Source organism: Oryx dammah, unplaced genomic scaffold (genome assembly GCF_014754425.2).
Source record: "Oryx dammah isolate SB20612 unplaced genomic scaffold, SCBI_Odam_1.1 HiC_scaffold_27, whole genome shotgun sequence".
Taxonomy (NCBI): domain Eukaryota; kingdom Metazoa; phylum Chordata; class Mammalia; order Artiodactyla; family Bovidae; genus Oryx; species Oryx dammah.
In genome coordinates, this window is record NW_024070211.1 from 50,506,520 (window position 1) to 50,526,091 (window position 19,572).

At 36.9% G+C, this 19,572-nt stretch overlaps 1 protein-coding gene across 5 annotated transcripts in view; it reads right to left on the bottom strand.

Annotated features, from left to right (window-relative positions):
- The window catches only part of CCDC150 (coiled-coil domain containing 150), a 90,887-nt gene that overhangs the window by 54,959 nt on the left and 16,356 nt on the right, over positions 1-19,572 (bottom strand). For 4 of the 5 annotated variants that reach the window (XR_005719042.1, XM_040228885.1, XM_040228884.1 and 1 more), the window contains exons 6-10: positions 16,079-16,195; positions 14,741-14,870; positions 10,716-10,759; positions 8,440-8,532; positions 5,469-5,576 (exon numbers count right to left, since the gene is read on the bottom strand). Coding sequence is in view for 4 of the 5 variants with exons in the window: in XM_040228885.1 (XP_040084819.1) it covers positions 5,469-5,576; positions 8,440-8,532; positions 10,716-10,759; positions 14,741-14,870; positions 16,079-16,195 (492 nt within the window). In the remaining variant the exon portion in view is untranslated. Of the gene's footprint in view, positions 1-5,468; positions 5,577-8,439; positions 8,533-10,715; positions 10,760-14,740; positions 14,871-16,078; positions 16,196-19,572 lie in introns of those variants that run through there. The other variant, XM_040228887.1, reaches the window with a different exon arrangement.

Below are 19,572 nucleotides of genomic sequence, written 5' to 3' on the forward strand. Positions count from 1 at the left end.
ACTACAGAATGCAGAATAAAAGGCAACATAACATAAACTATTAAACACCGAGTCTGGGGTCAAACCTAGATTTATATCCGCTTCATCCCGTACTAGCTGGGTGATTTTGGACAAGTTAACTTCTCTAAGCTTTTTTATTATCTGTAAAATAAGGATGGCAAATATCCCTTTACATAACAGCTGCTAGGATTAAAGGAGGTAATATATGTAATCCTTAGCACATGCTTGGTATATAAGTATGCTGGGAAAAAAAAAAGAGCAAGAGAACCTTGTGATTATAGTCTGCTTAGTGTCCTAGGAGTAAAAATTGAAAGACAAAACTGATCTTTTCTGATTGGAGTGATCAAGCTTCTGTATCACAGTGACTCTTAAGAATGAGCAGAACTTCCAGTTCGAAATGGCAGAGTAGGAGGACATGCACTCATCTCCTCCTGCGAGAGCACCAAAATAGCAACTGGCTGTTGAACAACCATCTACAGGAGAACACTGGAACCCACCAAAACAAGATACCCTATGTCCAAAGACAAAGAAGAAGCCACAGCGAGATGGTAGGAGGGTGCAATCACAATAAAAATCAAATCCCATACTCACCAGGTGGGCAACCATAAACTGGAGAACAATAATATCAAAGAAGTTCTCCCACTGTTGTGAAGGTTCTGAACCCCATGTCAGGGTTCCCAGCCTGGAGAGCCAACAAAGAGATTAGGAATCCCCAGGGAATCTGACTTTGAAGGCCAGAGAGATTTGATTATAGGACTTTCACAGGACTGTGGGAAAACAGAGACTCCAGTTTTGGAGGGCACAAACAAAATAGTACATATACCAAGACCCAGAGGAAAGGAGCAGTGACCCCACAGGAGACTGAACCAAAACTACTTGCTAGTGTTGGAGGGTCTCCTGTGGAGGTGTGGGTTGGCAGGAGCTTACTGCAGGGACAGAGTCACTGGAAGCAGCAGTCCTGGAAGGTCCCCCTTGGGTCAGTCCTCTTGGAGGTCACCATTAATCTACTATAGACCCTTAGACACCAGGGCTGGGTTACCTCAGGCCAAACTACTAGATTAAAGCTTTACTGAGCAGATACGTTTCTCACAAAATGTGGTCCACTAGAGAAAGGAATGGCAAACCACTTCAGTATTCCTGCCTTGAGAACTCCATGAACAGTATGAAAAGGCAAAAAGATAGGACACTGAAAGATGAACTCCCCAGGTCAGCAGGTGCCCAATATGCTACGGGAGAACAGTGGAGAAATAACTACAGAAAGAATGACAAGACAAAGACAAACCAAAAAGAACGCCCACTTGCAGATGTGACTGGTGATGGAGGTAAAGTCCAATGCTGTAAAGAGCACTACTGCATAGGAACATGGAATGTTAGGTCCATGAATCAAGGTAAATTGGAAATGGTCAAACAGGAGATGGCAAGAGTGAACAATGAAATTTTAGGAATCAGTGAACTAAAATGGACTGGAATGGGAGAATTTAACTCAGATGACTGTTATATATACTACTATGGGCAAGAATCCCTTAGAAGAAATGGAGTAGCCCTCATAGTCAACAGAAGAGTCCAAAATGCAGTACTTGGACGCAATCTCAAAAATGACAGAATGATCTCTGTGAATTTCCAAGAAAAGCAATTCAGTATCACAGTAATCCAAGTTGATGCCCCAACCAGTAGTGCTGAAGAAACTGAACGGTTCTATTAAGACCTAAAAGACCTTCTAGAACTAACACTAAAAAAAGACGTCCTTTTCATTATAGGGGACTGGATTCCAAAAGTAGGAAGTTAAGAGATACCTAGAGTAACAGGCAAATTTGGCCTTGGAGTACAGAATGAAGCAGGGCAAAGGCTAATAGAGTTTTGCCACAAGAACACACTGGTCATAGCAAACACCCTTTTCCAACAACATAAGAGAAGACTCTACACATGGACATCACTAGATGGTCAATACTGAAATCAGATTGACTATGTTCTTTGCAGCCAAAGATGGAGAAGGAGAAGCTCTATACAGTCAGCAAAAACAAGATGGGAAGCTGACTGTGGCTCAGATCATGAACTCCTTACTGCCAAATTCAGACTTAATTTAAGAAAGTAGGGAAAACCTCTAGACCATTCAGGTATGAGCTATATCAAATTCCTTATGATTATACAATGGAAGTGACAAACAGATTTAAGGATTAGATCTGACAGATAGAGTGACTGAAGAACTATGGATGGAGGTTCATGACATAGTAAAGGAGGCAGTGATCAAGAACATCCCCAAGAAAAAGAAATGCAAAAAGGCAAAATGGCTGTCTGAGGAGGTCTTACAAATAGCTGAGAAAAGAAAAGAAGCGAAAAGCAAAGGAGAAAAGGAAAGATATACTCGTTTGATTGCAGAGTTCCAAAGAATAGCAAGGAGAGGTAAGAAAGCCTTCCTCAGTGATCAATGCAGAGAAATAGAGAAAAACAATAGAATGGGAAAAACCAGAGATCTCTTTAAGAAAATTAGACATGCCAAGGGAACATTTCATGCAAACATGGGCACAATTAAGGACAGAAATCGTATGGACCTAACAGAAGCAGAAGATATTAAGAAAAGGTGGCAAGAATACACAGAAGAACTATACAAAAAAGATCTTCATGACCCAGATAACCACAATGGTGTGATCACTCACCTAGAGCCAGAAATCCTGGAATGCAAAGTCAAGTGGTTCTTAGGAAGTATCATTATGAAGAAAGCTAGTGGAGGTGATGGAATTCCAATTGAGCTATTTCAAGTCCTAAAAGATGATGCTGTGAGAGTGCTGTACTCAATATGCCAGCAACTTTGGAAAACTCAGCAGTGGCCACAGGACTGGAAAAGGTCAGTTTTCATTCGAATCCCAAAGAAAGGCAATGCCAAAGAATGCTTAAACCACCGCACAATTGCACTCATCTCACACACTAGTAAAGTAATGCTCAAAATCCTCCAAGCCAGGCTTCAACAGTACGTGAAGCGTGAACTTCCAGATGTTCAAGCTGGATTTCGAAAAGGCAGAGGAACCAGAGATCAGATTTCCAGCATCCACTGGACCATAGAAAGGGCAAGAGAGTTCCAGAAAAACATTTACTTCTGCCTCTATTGACTACACCAAAGCCTTTGACTGTGTGGATCACAACAAACTGTGGAAAATTCTTCAAGAGATGGGAATACCAGACTACCTGACCTGCCTCCTGAGAAATCTGTGTGAAGGTCAAGAAGCAACAGTTAGTACTGGACATAGAAAAACAGACTGGTTCCAACTAGGAAAGGAGTACGTCAAGGCTGTATATTATCACTCTGCTTATTTAACTTTTGCAGAGTATATCACATGAAATGCTGGCCTGGATGAAGCACAAGTGGGAATCAAGATTGCCATGAGAAATGTCAATAACCTCAGATATTCAGAGACACCACCCTTATGGCAGAAAGCGAAGAACTAAAGAGCCTCTTGATGAAAGTGAAAGAGGAGAGTGGAAAAAGACGGCTTAAAACTCAACATTCAGAAAACTAAGATCATGGCATACGGTCCCATGACTTCATGGCAAATACACGTGGAAACAGTGAGTTTATTTTTGGGGGCTCCAAAATCACTGCAAATGGTGACTGCAGCCATGAAATTAAAAGATGCTTGTTCCTTGGAAAAAAACTTATGACCAACCAGGCAGCATAATAAAAAGCAGAGGCATTACATTGCCGACAAAGGTCCATGTAGTCAAAGCTATGTTTTCTCCAGTAGTCATGTATGGATGTGAGAGTTGGACTATATAGAAAGCTGAGCGCCGAAGAATTGATGCTTTTGAACTGTAGTGTTGGAGAAGACTCTTGAGAGTCCCTTGGACTGCAAGGAGATAAAACCAGTCCATCCTAAAGGAAATCAGTCCTGAATATTCATTGGAGGGACTGATACTGAAGCTGAAACTCCAATACTTTGGCCACCTGACGTGAAGAACTGACTCACTGGAAAAGACCCTGATGCCAGAAAACATTGAAGGTGGGAGGAGAAGGGGATGACAGAGGATGAGATGATTGGATGGCATCACCGACTCAATGGACATGAGTTTCAATAAGCTCCAGGAGTTGGTGATGGACAGGGAAGCCTGGTGTGCTGCATGGGGTCACAAAGAGTTGGACATGACTGAGCGACTGAACTGAACTGAGCATGGTCCTGCTCACCAGAGCAAGACCCAGTCCCTCCTATCATCAAGCTTAACAAGCCTCTTAGCCTCCTCCATCAGAGAGCAGACTGAAGAAGCAAGAAGAACCACAAGCCCACATCAGATAGAACAAAATTCATATTACAGAAAGTTAATCAGGATGAAAAAGCAGAAAGTTACGTTCCAGATGAAGGGACAAGATATAATGGCAGAAAAACAACTAAATAAAATGGAGATAGGCAACTTTCCAGAAAAAGAATTGAGAACAATGATAGTGATGATGATCTAGGATATCAGGAAAACAATGGAGAGGATGCAAGAAATGTTTAGTAAAGACCTAAAAGAACTAAAGAACAGGCAAACAGAGATGAAAACACACTAGAAGGAATCAATAGCAGAGGAACAAGCAGAAGAATGGATAAATGACTTGGAGGATAGAATGGTGGAAATCAGTGCTGCAGAACAGAATACAGAAAAAAGAATGGAAAAAAAAAAAAGGGAAGACAGTCTCAGAAACCTCTGGGACAACATTAAATGCTCTCTCTCACCAACAGAGAGAGAAAGGACGTGAGAAAATATTTGAAGCAGTAACAACTTTGAAATCTTCCCTAATATGTGAAAGGAAATAGTCAATCAAGTCCAGGAAGCACAGAGTCCCCATCAGGATAAACGCAGGGAGGAAAATACCAAGACACATAGTAATCAAACTGACAAAAATTTAAGACAAAGATAATATATTAGAAACAACAAGGGAAAAACAACAAATAACACACAAGGGAACTCCCATCAAATTATCAGCTGATTTCTCAACAGAAACCCTACAAGCCAAAAGGGAATGCTACAGTATGTTTGAAGTCATGAAAGGGAAGAATGTACAACCAAGAATACTCCACCTAGCAAGACTCTCAGATTTGATGGAGAAACCAAAAGCTTTCCAGACAAGCAAAAATTAAGAGAATTCTAGCTTTACAACACATGCTAAAGGAACTTCTCCAGGCAGGAAACACAAGACAAGGAAAAGATCGACAGAAAATAAACCCCAAACAATTGAGAAAATGTAATAGGATCATATATATCGATAATTACCTTCAATGTAAATGGATTAAATGTACTAACCAAAGGACACTGGGTAGAAGAAAACATGTGCACGTAACTCTGCTTGAATCCCCCAAATTGTATGTAATTATTTTATATTGTTAGGTTAAGCATGTTTCCATTATGGCTTGCAATTGTTCTTACATTTTTTATCTGGCTATTGATTATGGAAATGAATAAGCATCTTTTACTATTGTGAAAAAAATAAAAATAAATACCTGCAGAATGGCTTGGTGGTCAGCAATGATTCTGGTATTTTCCATTTTAACAGTTTGAAGCATGCTGCTCAATTCTGAACACTTTCTGGTCAGTTGGTCATTCAAAATCTAAGACAACATATATAGCAAATCACAGATCTCTCCAATAAATAATTCTTTTTACTTATGCATCATTCTTTTTACAATTACACAGTATTTCATAGTATTATTTCACCATATATGTGAACTTTAACCCAATGGATATTTAATCATAAAATACTTTCAAATATTTGGAATCACCATCCTAAGTAATTCTAAATTAAAAGGACAAATTTGTTGATTTGGTAGAAGAACTGAAGCATTTGGCAGTTTACCAATCTTTTGTTCTTTTGCATTTTGCATGCTGGTCAATCGGAGCAAGATATCTACAGAATAGGATTTACAATGTAGATGCATGGTCAATGTTATACAAATCCATTCCCAAAATTGGATGATGAGTTTTTAGAATTATTTAGCTGATAACACAAAATAGCTAAGCTCCTTCATCACCAATTAGAGTATTCAATAAAGCAAAATACAGATGACTGTACCATTTCACAGGATTAATCTTCCAAAATGAAATAGAAGTCTTTTGAGCAACACATCTATTAAACATGTAGTTAGTTTATAATTCTTTTGTCCATTTGGTATTTTTAAATTTGTATTCCTATGGAAAATATTTATCTTAATTCTCAGTTATTTTTGCAAAGTATATTTGGTAATGATCTTATGTTTTAATATACAAGTTCTTTAAGGACTGGGCAAATAACTCTGAAGAATTAATAGAAGAAACCTTCAAAAATTAGTAACAAGAAGGGAGAGATAGATGAAAGACTATGTGGACAGCATCATTAAGTAGTGTGTATAGCAAAGTAGAAATACACTAAGGAACATTTTAAAGTTAAAACCAGATGTACAAACTATTCATTGAGGAACACTTGAGAGGTGAGACAGAGGAGAACTCTTACTCTTTGAAAAGAAATAGTTAATTTTCTTTAGAGTTAGATTGCTCAGCTCAAATTCCAACTGTGTCATGTTATAGTTATATTATTAAACCTCTTTGTATTTCAGCTTTCTTACCTTTGAAATGAGAAAAAAGTTTCTGTAGTAGTGCTATTGAGAGGGCTACAATTTGTTAGTAACATAGTATACAGTATGGGTTTGGTAAATCTTAACTATCATTTATAGTAAGAGTAGTAGTAGAGAGCTGGAGCATAAAGAAGGCTAAGCACCTAATAACTGATGTTTTTATTTTATTTTTTCTTGGAAGTTTTTTTTATTTTTATTTTACTTTACAATACTGTATTGGTTTTGCCATACATTGGCATGAATCCGCCACAAGTGTACATGAGTTCCCAATCCTGAACCCCCCTCCCACCTCCCACCCCATGTCATCTCTCTGGACCATCCCCGTGCACCAGCCCCAAGCATCCTGTATCCTGTATCGAACATAGACTGGCGATTCGTTTCTTACATGATAGTATATATGTTTCAATGCCATTCTCCCAAATCATCCTCCCACCCTCTCCCTCTCCCTCAGAGTCCAAAAGTCCGTTCTATACATCTGTGTCTCTTTTGCTGTCTTGCATACAGGGTTATCCTTACCATCTTTCTAAATTCCATATATGTTAGTATACTGTATTGGTGTTTTTCTTTCTGGCTTACTTCACTCTGTATAATTGGCTCCAGTTTCATCCATCTCATTAGAACTGATTCAAATGTATTCTTTTTAATGGCTGAGTAATACTCCATTGTGTATATGTACCACAGCTTTCTTATCCATTCATCTGCTGATGGACATCTAGGTTGTTTCCATGTCCTGGCTATTATAAACAGTGCTGCAATGAACATTGGGGTACATGTGTCTCTTTCAATTCTGGTTTCCTTGGTGTGTATGCCCAGCAGTGGGATTGCTGGGTCATAAGGCAGTTAACCCTAAAGAATTGATGCTTTTAAACTGTGGTTCTGAAGAAGACTCTTGACAGTCCCTTGGACAGCAAGATCAAACCAGTCAATCCTAAAGGAAACCAGCCCTGAATAGTCACTGGAAGGACTGATGCTGAGGCTGAAGCTCCAATATTGTGGCCACCTGATGCAAAGAGCCCAATCATTGGAAATGACCCTGATGCTGGGAAAAATTGAGGGCAGGAGAAAAAGGGGATGCCAGAGGATGAGATGGTTGGATGGCATCACTGACTCAACAGACATGAGTTTGAGCAAGTTACAGGAGATAGTGAAGGACAGGGAAGCCTGGGGTGCTGCAATCCAAGGGGTCACAGAGTCAGAGATGACTTTGTGACTGAACACATTAGTAGTTATTGTTATCACTATTTTATGAAAGGACACATTTTGTATTTTCTTTATCATAAAGAGCATAGCAACACTATGTCCTAACACTGAAACATCAAATTGTACTAACAAAAAGTTCTTTCAATTGATCAACACTATTTCATTGGGCCCTATGAGAAATAATATGGTGTCCTGTATAGGTGGTGACTCCTCTCCAAACACATGCATATACACAAAACATTAGCTGAATTTGGGGACCACCATCCCACATTAAATGATGTCATACACCTCCAGTATCAGCAATTATTTATTAGGTTCTTACTGTCCTTTGACAAAGAAGACATAAAGAAACAATAAGACATAGCCCTTGGCACTGAACTGTTTAGAAGTTCAACGAGGGAAATAAAAGGTAAATTAGCACACAAGGTATAGACTAGTGAATGATATAACAGTGTATCTCAGATACCTACCTATCACAGGAATTTAGAGAATTCCTAAATGGGAACTGGAGTTAATTTGATGATGCTTCATAAATAAAACAAATCTTAAGGAAATAAAAATTTTAGATGATGGCAATGGTATGAATTTATGTCACCAGGATTATTCTTGGTTACTTAATTGAATAAAATGAACATCTAAACATTAGAGAAATGGGAAGATTTACCTGTGCTTTTTCTGATGCTTCATGAAGAGATACTATTTCAGACCTCAAATATGCATTTCCTTCATGTTCCTTATTGAAAGACATCTGTATATTCTATAGGGAAAAAAAAAATTCTCATTTTCTATGTGTAAGAGTTATTACATATACCTCTATCAAAATACCCATTCTGTACTGTGGCCAGTACCAGTTCAAGTTCTAATGATATACATAGAAAAGGACTTTTTAAAATTCTGGTATCTTCAATTCCCAAACTTCTATTTATAAGTTATCAAAAAGATATATTAAAAATATTTTCATACTGGGATGCCAACTAGAAAGAATTTGCCTAGAAATCTGAATTAGCAAAAACAAACCCTGGTATATACCTAGTATTCATATGTCAAGAAAACTATACTAAGATGAAATATTTGTTAGTTTAATTACATATGCATTTCTTCCAAGTAGCAGTAACATCTTATTATTTCAAAGAAAGAGATGCAAGGATCTTTTCAAATTATAAGTAGGGGAAGACATTTTCATCAAGGAATACCTGTGGAGCAGAAAGTACCTCCATTCTGTGAAAAAAAAGTTCCCTTTAAGATGAAGGAAGGTGATAGGGATGTGAGTTGTGGGATGGTTTACCTAACCAGTACTTAAGTCAAATGGGGATGAACAAAGTCTAAGTCCTCTTCCTTCACTTTTCCAGTTTTCCAGAAGAAGCATTAAGAAAAGTAAACATCATATAACATCTACGCCACGAGACTGATTTAGAAATATTTTAAGATATCAAAGTAGTAACATTTATTTCTTTTATTTTTTACTATAGTAAAATACACATAACAAAATTTATCATTTTAACCACTTTTAAAATCTTTTTAATGAAATGTCTTTTTAAAATTGAAGTATAGTTGATTTACAATATTGTTAGTTTTAGTGATTTGGTTATATATAAATGTTATATATGTTATATATTTATTCAGTTATATATAAATGTTATATATTCAGTTATATAAAAATGTTAATATATTAACATTATTATATATTAATGGTTAATTATATATATAATTCTATACATAACATTCTATACTATATTATATATATATATAATGTTACTGTATATATTATATACATAATATATATTATACAAGCATATTCAAAAGCAGTCCATATTATTTTGCCGACTAAGGTCCGTCTAGTCAAGGCTATGGTTTTTCCTGTGGTCATGTATGGATATGAGAGTTGGACTGTGAAGAAGGCTGAGCGCCGAAGAATTGATGCGTCTGAACTGTGGTGTTGGAGAAGACTCTTGAGAGTCCCTTGGACTGCAAGGAGATCCAACCAGTCCATTCTGAAGGAGATCAACCCTGGGATTTCTTTGGAAGGAATGATGCTAAAGCTGAAACTCCAGTACTCTGGCCACCTCATGTGAAGAGTTGACTCATTGGAAAAGACTTTGATGCTGGGAGGGATTGGGGGCAGGAGAAAAAGGGGATGACAGAGGATGAGATGGCTGGATGGCATCACTGACTTGATGGACGTGAATCTGAGTGAATTCCAGGAGTTGGTGATGCACAAGGAGGCCTGGTGTGCTGCGATTCATGGGGCTGCAAAGAGTCGGACGCGACTGAACTGAACTGATGTTAATATATATTATATGCATAATATATTATATAGTAACATGTATATATAATGTGTATATATTATGTATACAACAATATATACATATATAATAAGAATATATAAAATAACATATACATTCTTTTTCAGATTATTTTCCCTTATAGGGGTAAGGGTGGGGAGGGATAAATTAGGAGGTTGGGATTAACATAAAATAACAACCAAAAATGACCTACTATATACATAGCACAGGGAACTATATTCATTTTTACCATTTTTAAGGGTACAGTTCACTTAAAAATATTTACATATTAAGTTTGTTTAGTTCAGCAGTATTAAGTACATACACTCATGATACTGAGCAGCCATCAACAAAAATAGTTAATATTTCTTACATATTATTAAAAAAAACTTCATTACAGTTGATTGACAATAGGTATAAAATGCAAATACATCTTATTTTTGCCAATTTACCTTTTCCCAAATTATAATAATCTGCATGAAATAATTTATTTCATAATATCCAGTTGATAACAGTTCTGGATATAAACTCATATACACTGAAACTTTTAATAAAGATTTTAGAAGAATCAGAAGGATTATAAACCAACATGAATGAAGAAATATTACTTAGTAAAGAGATGAAAGAAAACCTCTGTACTCTACACCTCTAAATTTACCTTATTTTCTTCAACCAACTTGGAAATGATGTCGTCTCTAGAAACTAAAGACAAAAAGTTCACATAACTAAGATGTTAATAACTTACAACTATATTGAAATCACATGGTCTTTTTTTCCCCTGAGAAATTTTCATTAAAAAAAATATATTTTTAGTCTGTATTTTGCAGAAATAAGCAGAATGCCAGTATTTCTATCATGTTTTTATAGACTTAAAACTAAATCATGGAAAACTAGTCCACAGTCACATGCAACGGTAAATGAGGTCACATTTTGTTCAATACACAGATAATCCACGAGTTTCTGAGGGATTTCAAGCTGGAGAGGCAAACGATCAAAAGCTGTTTGTTAGATTACTCTGATGAAGATTCCATAAAGACAGGGAGATCAGTTTAGTAGCTGTTGCAGTAACCTAAGTGTAAAACAATGAAAGCTGGCTGTAAAGTAATGACAATGGGAATGCAGAAGAGTAAGCAGAAGGTTGTCAGGACTTGGTAACTGACCAGTGAGGTGAAGGCAACAGATGATTAAAGAAAATTATCTAGTGTGTAGCCCTGGACAGCAGAGTGGATGGTGGATCTAACAAAATAGAGAATTCAGGCAAGGAGCAGGTTTGGGAGATATATAATGAGTAATAGTGACTCCAACACTTAAGCTTTCATCATGTGTCTTGAGGTATTTGCAAGCTATCTAAATATAGATGATTAGTTGGCAGTAAGATACCATCTGGAACTCAGGAGGATGATTTGAGGTGGGACAGGGGGGCGATTTGAAACCACTCAGAGAGTCTGTATATACAGCGAAAAGAAAACCAAAGACAAAAATAGGGAAATAGTTTGGCATTTCCTTCTCTAGGAGATCTTCCCGACCCAGGGATGGAACCCGAGTCTCCTGCATTAGCAATTGATTCTTTACCACCGAGCCACCAGGGAAGCCCTTGATATACTAATAGCCAAAAGATGTAAACTCTTCTGAGATTAATATTTGGCTTCACAGAAAATTCATAAAGATCTATTAGTTTTGTCACTTAAGTATTTAAAGCCAGAAAAATTATAAAACACATAAAAATTCACATTTACGATATACTCAGGAAAAGTATACTTCTCGAAAATGAGTCCAAGACTTATTTTAAATAAATTCTAATTTAACGTATGTGGATCACAATAAACTGTGGAAAATTCTTCAAGAGATGGGAATACCAGACCACCTGACGTGCCTCTTGAGAAACCTGTATGCAGGTCAAGAAGGAACAGTTAGAACTGGACATGGAACAACAGACTGGTTCCAAATACGAAAAGGAGTACGTCGAGGCTGTATATTGTCACCCTGCTTATTTAACTTATATGCAGAGTACATCATGAGAAACGCTGGACTGGAAGAAACACAAGCTAGAATCAAGGTTGCTGGGAGAAACATCAATAACCTCAGATATGCAGATGACACCATCCTTATGGCAGAAAGTGAAGAGGAACTAAAAAGTCTCTTGATAAAAGTGAAAGAGGAGAGTGAAAAAGTGGGCTTAAAGCTCAACATTCAGAAAACTAAGATCATGGCATCTTGTCCCATCACTTTATGGCAAATAGATGGGGAAACAGTGGAAACAGTGTCAGACTTTACTTTTTCGGGCTCCAAAATCACTGCAGATGGTGACTGCAGCCATGAAATTAAAAGACACTTACTCCTTGGAAGAAAAGTTATGACCAACTTAGATAGCATATTCAAAAGCAGAGACATTATTTTGCCGAGTAAGGTCCATCTAGTCAAGGCTATGGTTTTTACAGTAGTCATGTATGGATATGAGAGTTGGACTGTGAAGAAAGCTGAGCACCAAAGAATTAATGCTTTTGAACTGTGGTGTTGGAGAAGACTCTTGAGAGTCCCTTGGACTGCAAGGAGATCCAACCAGTCCATTCGAAAGGAGCTCAGTCCTGGGTGTTCTTTGGAAGGAATGATGTTAAAGCTGAAACTCCAATACTTTGGTCACCTCATGCGAAGAGTTGACTCATTGGAAAAGACTCTGATGCTGGGAAGGATTTGAGGCAGGAGGAGAAGGGAATGACAGAAGATGAGATGGCTGGCTGGCATCACTGACTCGATAGACATGAGTTTGGGTGAACTCCGGGAGTTGGTGATAGACAGGGAGGCCTGGTGTGCTGCAATTCATGGGGTCGCAAAGAATCAGACATGACTGAGCAACTGAACTGAAATGAAGGATCAAGAAGGTAAACTATATGATCTATCTTGGAAATTCCACTACTCAAAGAAAGAATCAAAGGGGAAAGTTTATTCTATTTAGGAGAACAATGTAATCACTTTAGTGTGTGTGTATTCATGCACACACATATACACACTCATATATATACATGTTTATTGCTAATAATAAAATGGTACATTTTAAAATTCATTGAAGCAAATACCTAAAGGCATTCCTTTTACTAATCTAGTTATAATAACTATCAATATTTGTATTTTTAAGTAATAAAATTGCATGCGTGTAAAACATCTATTATTCAATAGGAAGCATATAGTTGGTATTGAGACAGGTCTCCTTTTCTTTATGTTAGTTTGAATTACTGTTGTTCTAATCTTAATGTTTTCAATGGTCTTTCATATATTCTTTAAAAATTCAAAAGGAAAGCATTAATCTATCAACAAAGAAACATTTTAAAAAAATCACTTAATCAGAAGGACACCTAATATAACAGAAAGATCTGTATTTTAGTCCCAGCTATTCTATTTATTGGGGGTCCTTCGATATACATCTTTTTATTCTTCTTTAGAATGGGGTATATTTTATCTTTCTCACAAGTTTGCTGTAAGGCTCAAATGGGATACTGTCATAGTATCATAAAATGTAATGTGTGTTTTTGTAAGTGTGCAATCACAGGAAGACAGAAACTTATCCTGGGGCATTATCATTGAGAACTTTACAGAATAACTCACTACTTGACAACTATATGGCAAAAGAGTACCTTCTGCTAAAAGCAGCAAGTAAAACCATTAAATGGATTACTCTTTGCTCTTTTTTTTTTTTTTCATTTCATTTCTCTTTCAGTATTCCCTGCCCTCACTGCAGCCACACTGTAGAAGCCACAATGACAAGAACATTGGGTTTGGAGTTAGAAGATCCAGTTTAGGCCTCACTTCACTGTTTAGTCATCCTGTAACTCTGCAAAGTATAGGTAGTTTTGTGTATTACCTGAGATAATTTTTGTGAAAGCCCTATTTAAACCATGAAGGGTTATTCACTTGTGAGGCACTGCACTGGAACTCTGATTTCTACAGTGAGATCTATTTCTCTGATTTCTACAGTGAGATCTATTTGAAAACTGCCTTTATAACTATATATTAACAAACAGCAGTCTGATAAAGGATGCTGGATTGGAAGAAACATGTCTCCAAGCACCCTGGGATCAAGTCTGCTGCTGCTGCTGCTGCTAAGTCGCTTCAGTCGTGTCTGACTCTGTGCGACCCCAGAGATGGCAGCCCACCAGGCTCCCCCATCCCTGGGATTCTCCAGGCAAGACACTTTCATTTTCTAGCTTTGTCATCTTTAAGGACTCTTTAAAAAAAAAAAAAAAAAAACCGTTAAAACGAGTTCATCTAAGCTCTGTCTATAGTACCTTACAACCATCCATTTCTACAAATATAAGTTAACCAAAATAGACTGATAACCTGAAGAACGGAGAGTCTGACATGATAAATGGTTAGAATCAGTAACTCAGCAAGGATTAATCGCCTCATTCCCTTATTAGCACTCTATAACCCAACATTCAATCTAGACTTATAGAACCCAAACAGTCCCAAGTCCACAAACAATTAAATAAACTTGGTAAAAATCTAAATAATTAGTTTAAAATTAAGAGGGTCAAATTCTAGTTTTTTCCCCTCAGTGCCATGGATAGAAAGAAAGTCAGCAATTTTTACATTCTGTGGGAATACTGCAAGAATTTGGAATCTTGAAAGCTTTTGCACAAAATCTCAACAAACTAACAAAAGTGTAGTTTCCAGCATCTGTTTTCATACCTAGGTCAGACTTGAGTTGTGAGGAAGCAGTCTCCAACTCTCCTTTCTGTTGCTGCTCCTGTGCCAGTAGTTCCTGGGTGGTCTGAATAGAACTGCGTAGGGCAATGCAGTTCTCCTGCAAAATTTGCACCTGAAATTGTGCAAAAAAAACCCTCCTTTTAAGCTATCTTACAGCACATGTGTAAAGCAGATTTTCTGAATGTTACTGGAGGAAAAAGCAGAGTTTTTATGTTCAAGATCTCAGCAAAGTACCGTGTCCTACAGTGGGGCCTTCCAGGAGATGTCTGTGCACTCAACACAGCAGGCACCAGCTCAGGACCAACTGCTGAGCACTCGAAATGTGGCCAGGGTGAGGAACTGAACCTTTAATTTTATTTAATTTTAACTAATTTAAATTTAAATAACCACATGTGGTTAATGGCCTCTATACTGGCAATATAAATTATAGCAATAACGGATCATTTGCAAATTCCTTAAGTAGAATCCTTTTAGTAATTCCACTGTTAGGGACAGTACTGCTTAAAATAATAAACATTACATAATCTAATTATAGGTATTAGGATTTGAAGCTACTGATTGCCTTGGGTGCTTATGAGTGAGTGAACTTGAGTGACACACTCAGTCATGTCTGACTCTTCGTGATCCCATGGACTGGAGCCTGCCAGGCTCCTCTGACTGTGGAATTCTCCAGGCAAGAATACTGGAGTGGGTAGCCATTCCCTTCTCCAAGGAATCTTTCCCACCCAGGGATCAAACCTGGGTCTTTGGCACTGCAGGCAGATTCTTTACAATCTTGAGCCATACATATAGGTACTTCAAATAACAACTTTTGGAGGCAAAAATATTATGCTAAAATAAATAATGAGAACTGAAAACAGCAATGTAAACATGTTCCTGATTACTTGACTTACTGGTATCCTTTGCTTCAAACGTCAGCTCGGTTTACTCCTTCTTTTCTATCTACATCATGTATATATAATACGAGACTAGGGCAATACCTTCCAAAATCAATTCCTGGAACACAGAGTATGTGGTAGGGGAATGATTCCCTCCCAGGAGCTAAGAGTTCACCTCTATAAATCCTGACACATAATAACTTCTTTGTCCTTTGCTTCCCCATTCATAAAGTAAGAGTATTGGACTGAGTGGCATCAGGGTCCTTATTTTGGACTAAAATTTTTTAAATCGTAGTAAGAATGTTAATGGAAGATTACTAAAGAAAAGAATTTAATAAATCTAGAGGAAATTAGCAAAACTATAGGTTTGTAGCCAAAACACTGGCTTTTCCCTTTTGGTTTCACTTCCCCAACATAAACAGGGAGAGAAAAATCTCACTACCTGTTTCCGTTCCACCTCCACTGTTGCTTCCATTTCTTGTATTCTCAGTAGCAAGGCTGATCCAGATTTCTCAAGAGATTCCCGTAGGTGCTTCTCCTGGGACAGTTGTCTCCTTAGCTACAGAGTAACACTGCAGTTAGGTGAGACCAAGGGAACTTCCCAGCAGTTTAACAAAGATCAAAGTCATCATGAAAAGTTTACAGACATACCATCTCACTCCCATTCTTCATGTTTATGACTACCCAAAAACATGTTTTTGTTTCTCCCTAACGGTTAACTTTCTAAGAAATGCAGAGTCGAATTTGTTACCCTTACCTTCCTACTAGGTAAGTCTGTGAGAGGGGCAAAAAAGAACACGAAGAAAATATTGCAGCACACAGCAAGTAGTGAGTACCACTTCATGAAACATCTGTGTATGCTGCTGCTGCAATGTAAAATATGTTGGAAGTTTGAAAAACACGAATACGTCTTAGTGTATGTATTTTCTGTATTTAACTCTATTTTTCTATAATTTGATTTCTTCATCTATATATGTGTATATATATATTCTTTATCCCATAATATTATAAACCTTTCTCTGAAAGCTGTTTTAATTATGTATTGCATTTGTTAGAATTTAAAGATCAGAACAAATAATGAAGTAGTTGTTAAGTAGCAGACAAAAATAACATTCAAGAATTTGGGTATGCTGACCTTATTTCTATCCATAAATGACTATCAGTCAGAAAAAGATACAAAGAAGGTTAGGTTTTTTTTCCTTCTTTCCAATTTAAGTGGAAACTGAAGGTGGCACTGGTGGTCAAGAACCCGCCTGGCAATGCAGGAGACATAGGAGACTCCGGTTCAGTCCCTGGGTGGGGAAGGCCCCCTGGAGAGGGCACAGCAACCCACTCCAGTGTTCTTGCCTGGAGAATCTCCACGGACAGAGCCTGGGGGCTACAGTCCATGGGGTCGCAAGGAGTCAGACATGACTGCAGCAACTGAGCACGCATGCATTCCTTTTATAAACTGATATTAAATTGAAAGAAATTCTCTTTTTAAACCCCAGTAAAGACAACTTTTCTACATTGTACATATGTAATTTATATGTGTTTTCTTGAAGGATGGTGTATTTTACAGTTTTTAAAAAGTTTTTAAAAGTGAAAAAGATGAAAAGTATGTTGACATCAAACTGTTACAAGAAAAACTGTTTTGGAAATGTTCTATGATTTTCTTAACGATACACCTAATACTGAACATCTGGACATTTCCAGTGTCTTGCTATTCCATACTGCTCTGCTGAACATGATTGTGAATAAACGTTTCACTGATTTTCTCATTATTTCCTTGAGATAAATCCTACAAAAGGAATTACTAGGTTAAAAGTATAAACACTATTTTAGACTTTTCATACATTTTGTAATTATTCTTCCAATCTTACTTTCTTATTAGTATCTGAATAAATGTCATCAATACTAGAGATTATCACATTCTTAAATCTTTGCTAATCTAATAAATAAATAGCAATATGTTAATTTTTTTTTTATTTCTTTGGTTCCTAGTGAGATTAAAATTTTCCAATATGGTTATTTGTTCTTCACATATTTTCTGAACTGTTCTTATCCTTTGCCCACTGATTTTGAGGTTTTCAGAGTCATTTAAAGTTCTTTAGAAGGTAGATTATTAACTGTCTAATTTCATTATGTTTTCTTTGTTTTGTTATTTCACAAGTATAAGATTTTAATTTTTATACAGTCAAACCAACTGAGCTTTTAATAATCCTGTTCAAGTTTTAAAATTCCTTCCTTAACCAATGATCAGTTAAATATTAGTTTTATTTAAGAATGAGTCATAGTTTTTGCTTTTGGCTGTACTTTTCAGGTTCTATTTCAGTATCAGATTACAACCACTTTATAATTTAAGAGAAGCTCTACATCAAATTATACAGTATAATTTGCTCAGGATATAATTTAAGTGCCTTACAAAAGGAATCTTTATTTGATAATTATACTACTGAGATACTCATTCCTAAAGCTTTATTAAGGGCAATCAGTTAGTCTATTTCATGTTTACCAGAATCAGATTATATATATATATTTATCTCTTAGAAAGGATATATACTGCATTTACTCTATTCTTTGTATAGCTCTGTTATGGGTTGAACTGTATCCCCTCAAAAGTCATATGTTGAAGCCATAACCCCAGTATCTCAAAATATGACCATAAATGGAGATAAAGCCTTTAAAGGGTCATTTCAGTAATGAGGTCACTGCGGTGGGCCCTAATCCAACGTGACTGGTGTCCTTTTATAAGAGGAAATCTGTACACAGAGACACCAGGGATGTGTGCACAGAAAAAAGACCATGTGAGGACACAGAGAAAAAGGCAGCCATCTGCAAGCCAGGGAGGAAGGACTCAAGAGAGAACCAACCTGCTGATATCCTCATCCTGGACTTGTTGCCTCCAGAACAGTGAGACAAAAACTTCCGTTGTTTAAGCCTAGTGTGTGGCAGTGTGTGGTAGCCCCAGCAGAATACACCCTCCTTGCTCCACGTACCCTCAAGACGTTCGTGTTTGACCCAGACAGTCCTTCTGCAGGTCCTAACGAGTTCAACGAAAATTAAGATTTTACCACAGCACCAAGAATTAAGACTTTTCCAATAAAAAACAATGCTAAGTGGCAATCCAATGGAGAAAGGATAGTTTTTTCAACAAATTGGTGTTGGATCCACTGAACAAACACAAACTCATACAAAGAATCTAGATACAGACCTTACATCTTTCACAAAATTAGCAATTCAAAACCTAAATGTAAAATGCAAAGCTATACAACTTCTAAAAGATAATACTGCAGAAAAATCTAGGTGACTATGGGTTTAAAGCAATATTTTACATATAATTACCAAAAGTATAATCCATGAAAAAAGTGGTAAGTTGAACTTTATTAAAATGAAAAGCTTCTGCTCTGCAAAAGACACTGTTAAGAGAAAAGACAAACTATGGATTGGGAGAAAATATTTGTAAAACACATATGGATAAAAGACTGTTATCCAAAATATAAAAGGAAGTCCTAAGACTCAACAATAAGATTTAAAAAAAAAAAAAAGGCCCAGCTGCAAAATGGGGAAATGGTCTAAGATACCTCACCAAATAAGATAAACAGATGGCAAATTAACATATGAAAAGATGCTAAATATCACATCATCAGGGAACTGAAAATTAAAATAAAATACCACTATACATACACCTATTAGAATGGTAGAAACTCAAAACACTGGTGAGGATGTGGGACAATAGGAACTATCATTCATTGCTGGTGGAAGCGCAATATGGTACAGTCATTGCAGGGCAGGTTGGCAGTTTTCTAGACACCTAAACACAAGCTTACCATATGATCCATCAATCATGCTCCTAGGTATTTATCCAAACGAATTAACTACATGTCCAAAAAACAAAAAAAGACCCACACATGAATGTTTATAGTAGCTTTACTCATGACTGCTAAACTTGGAAGG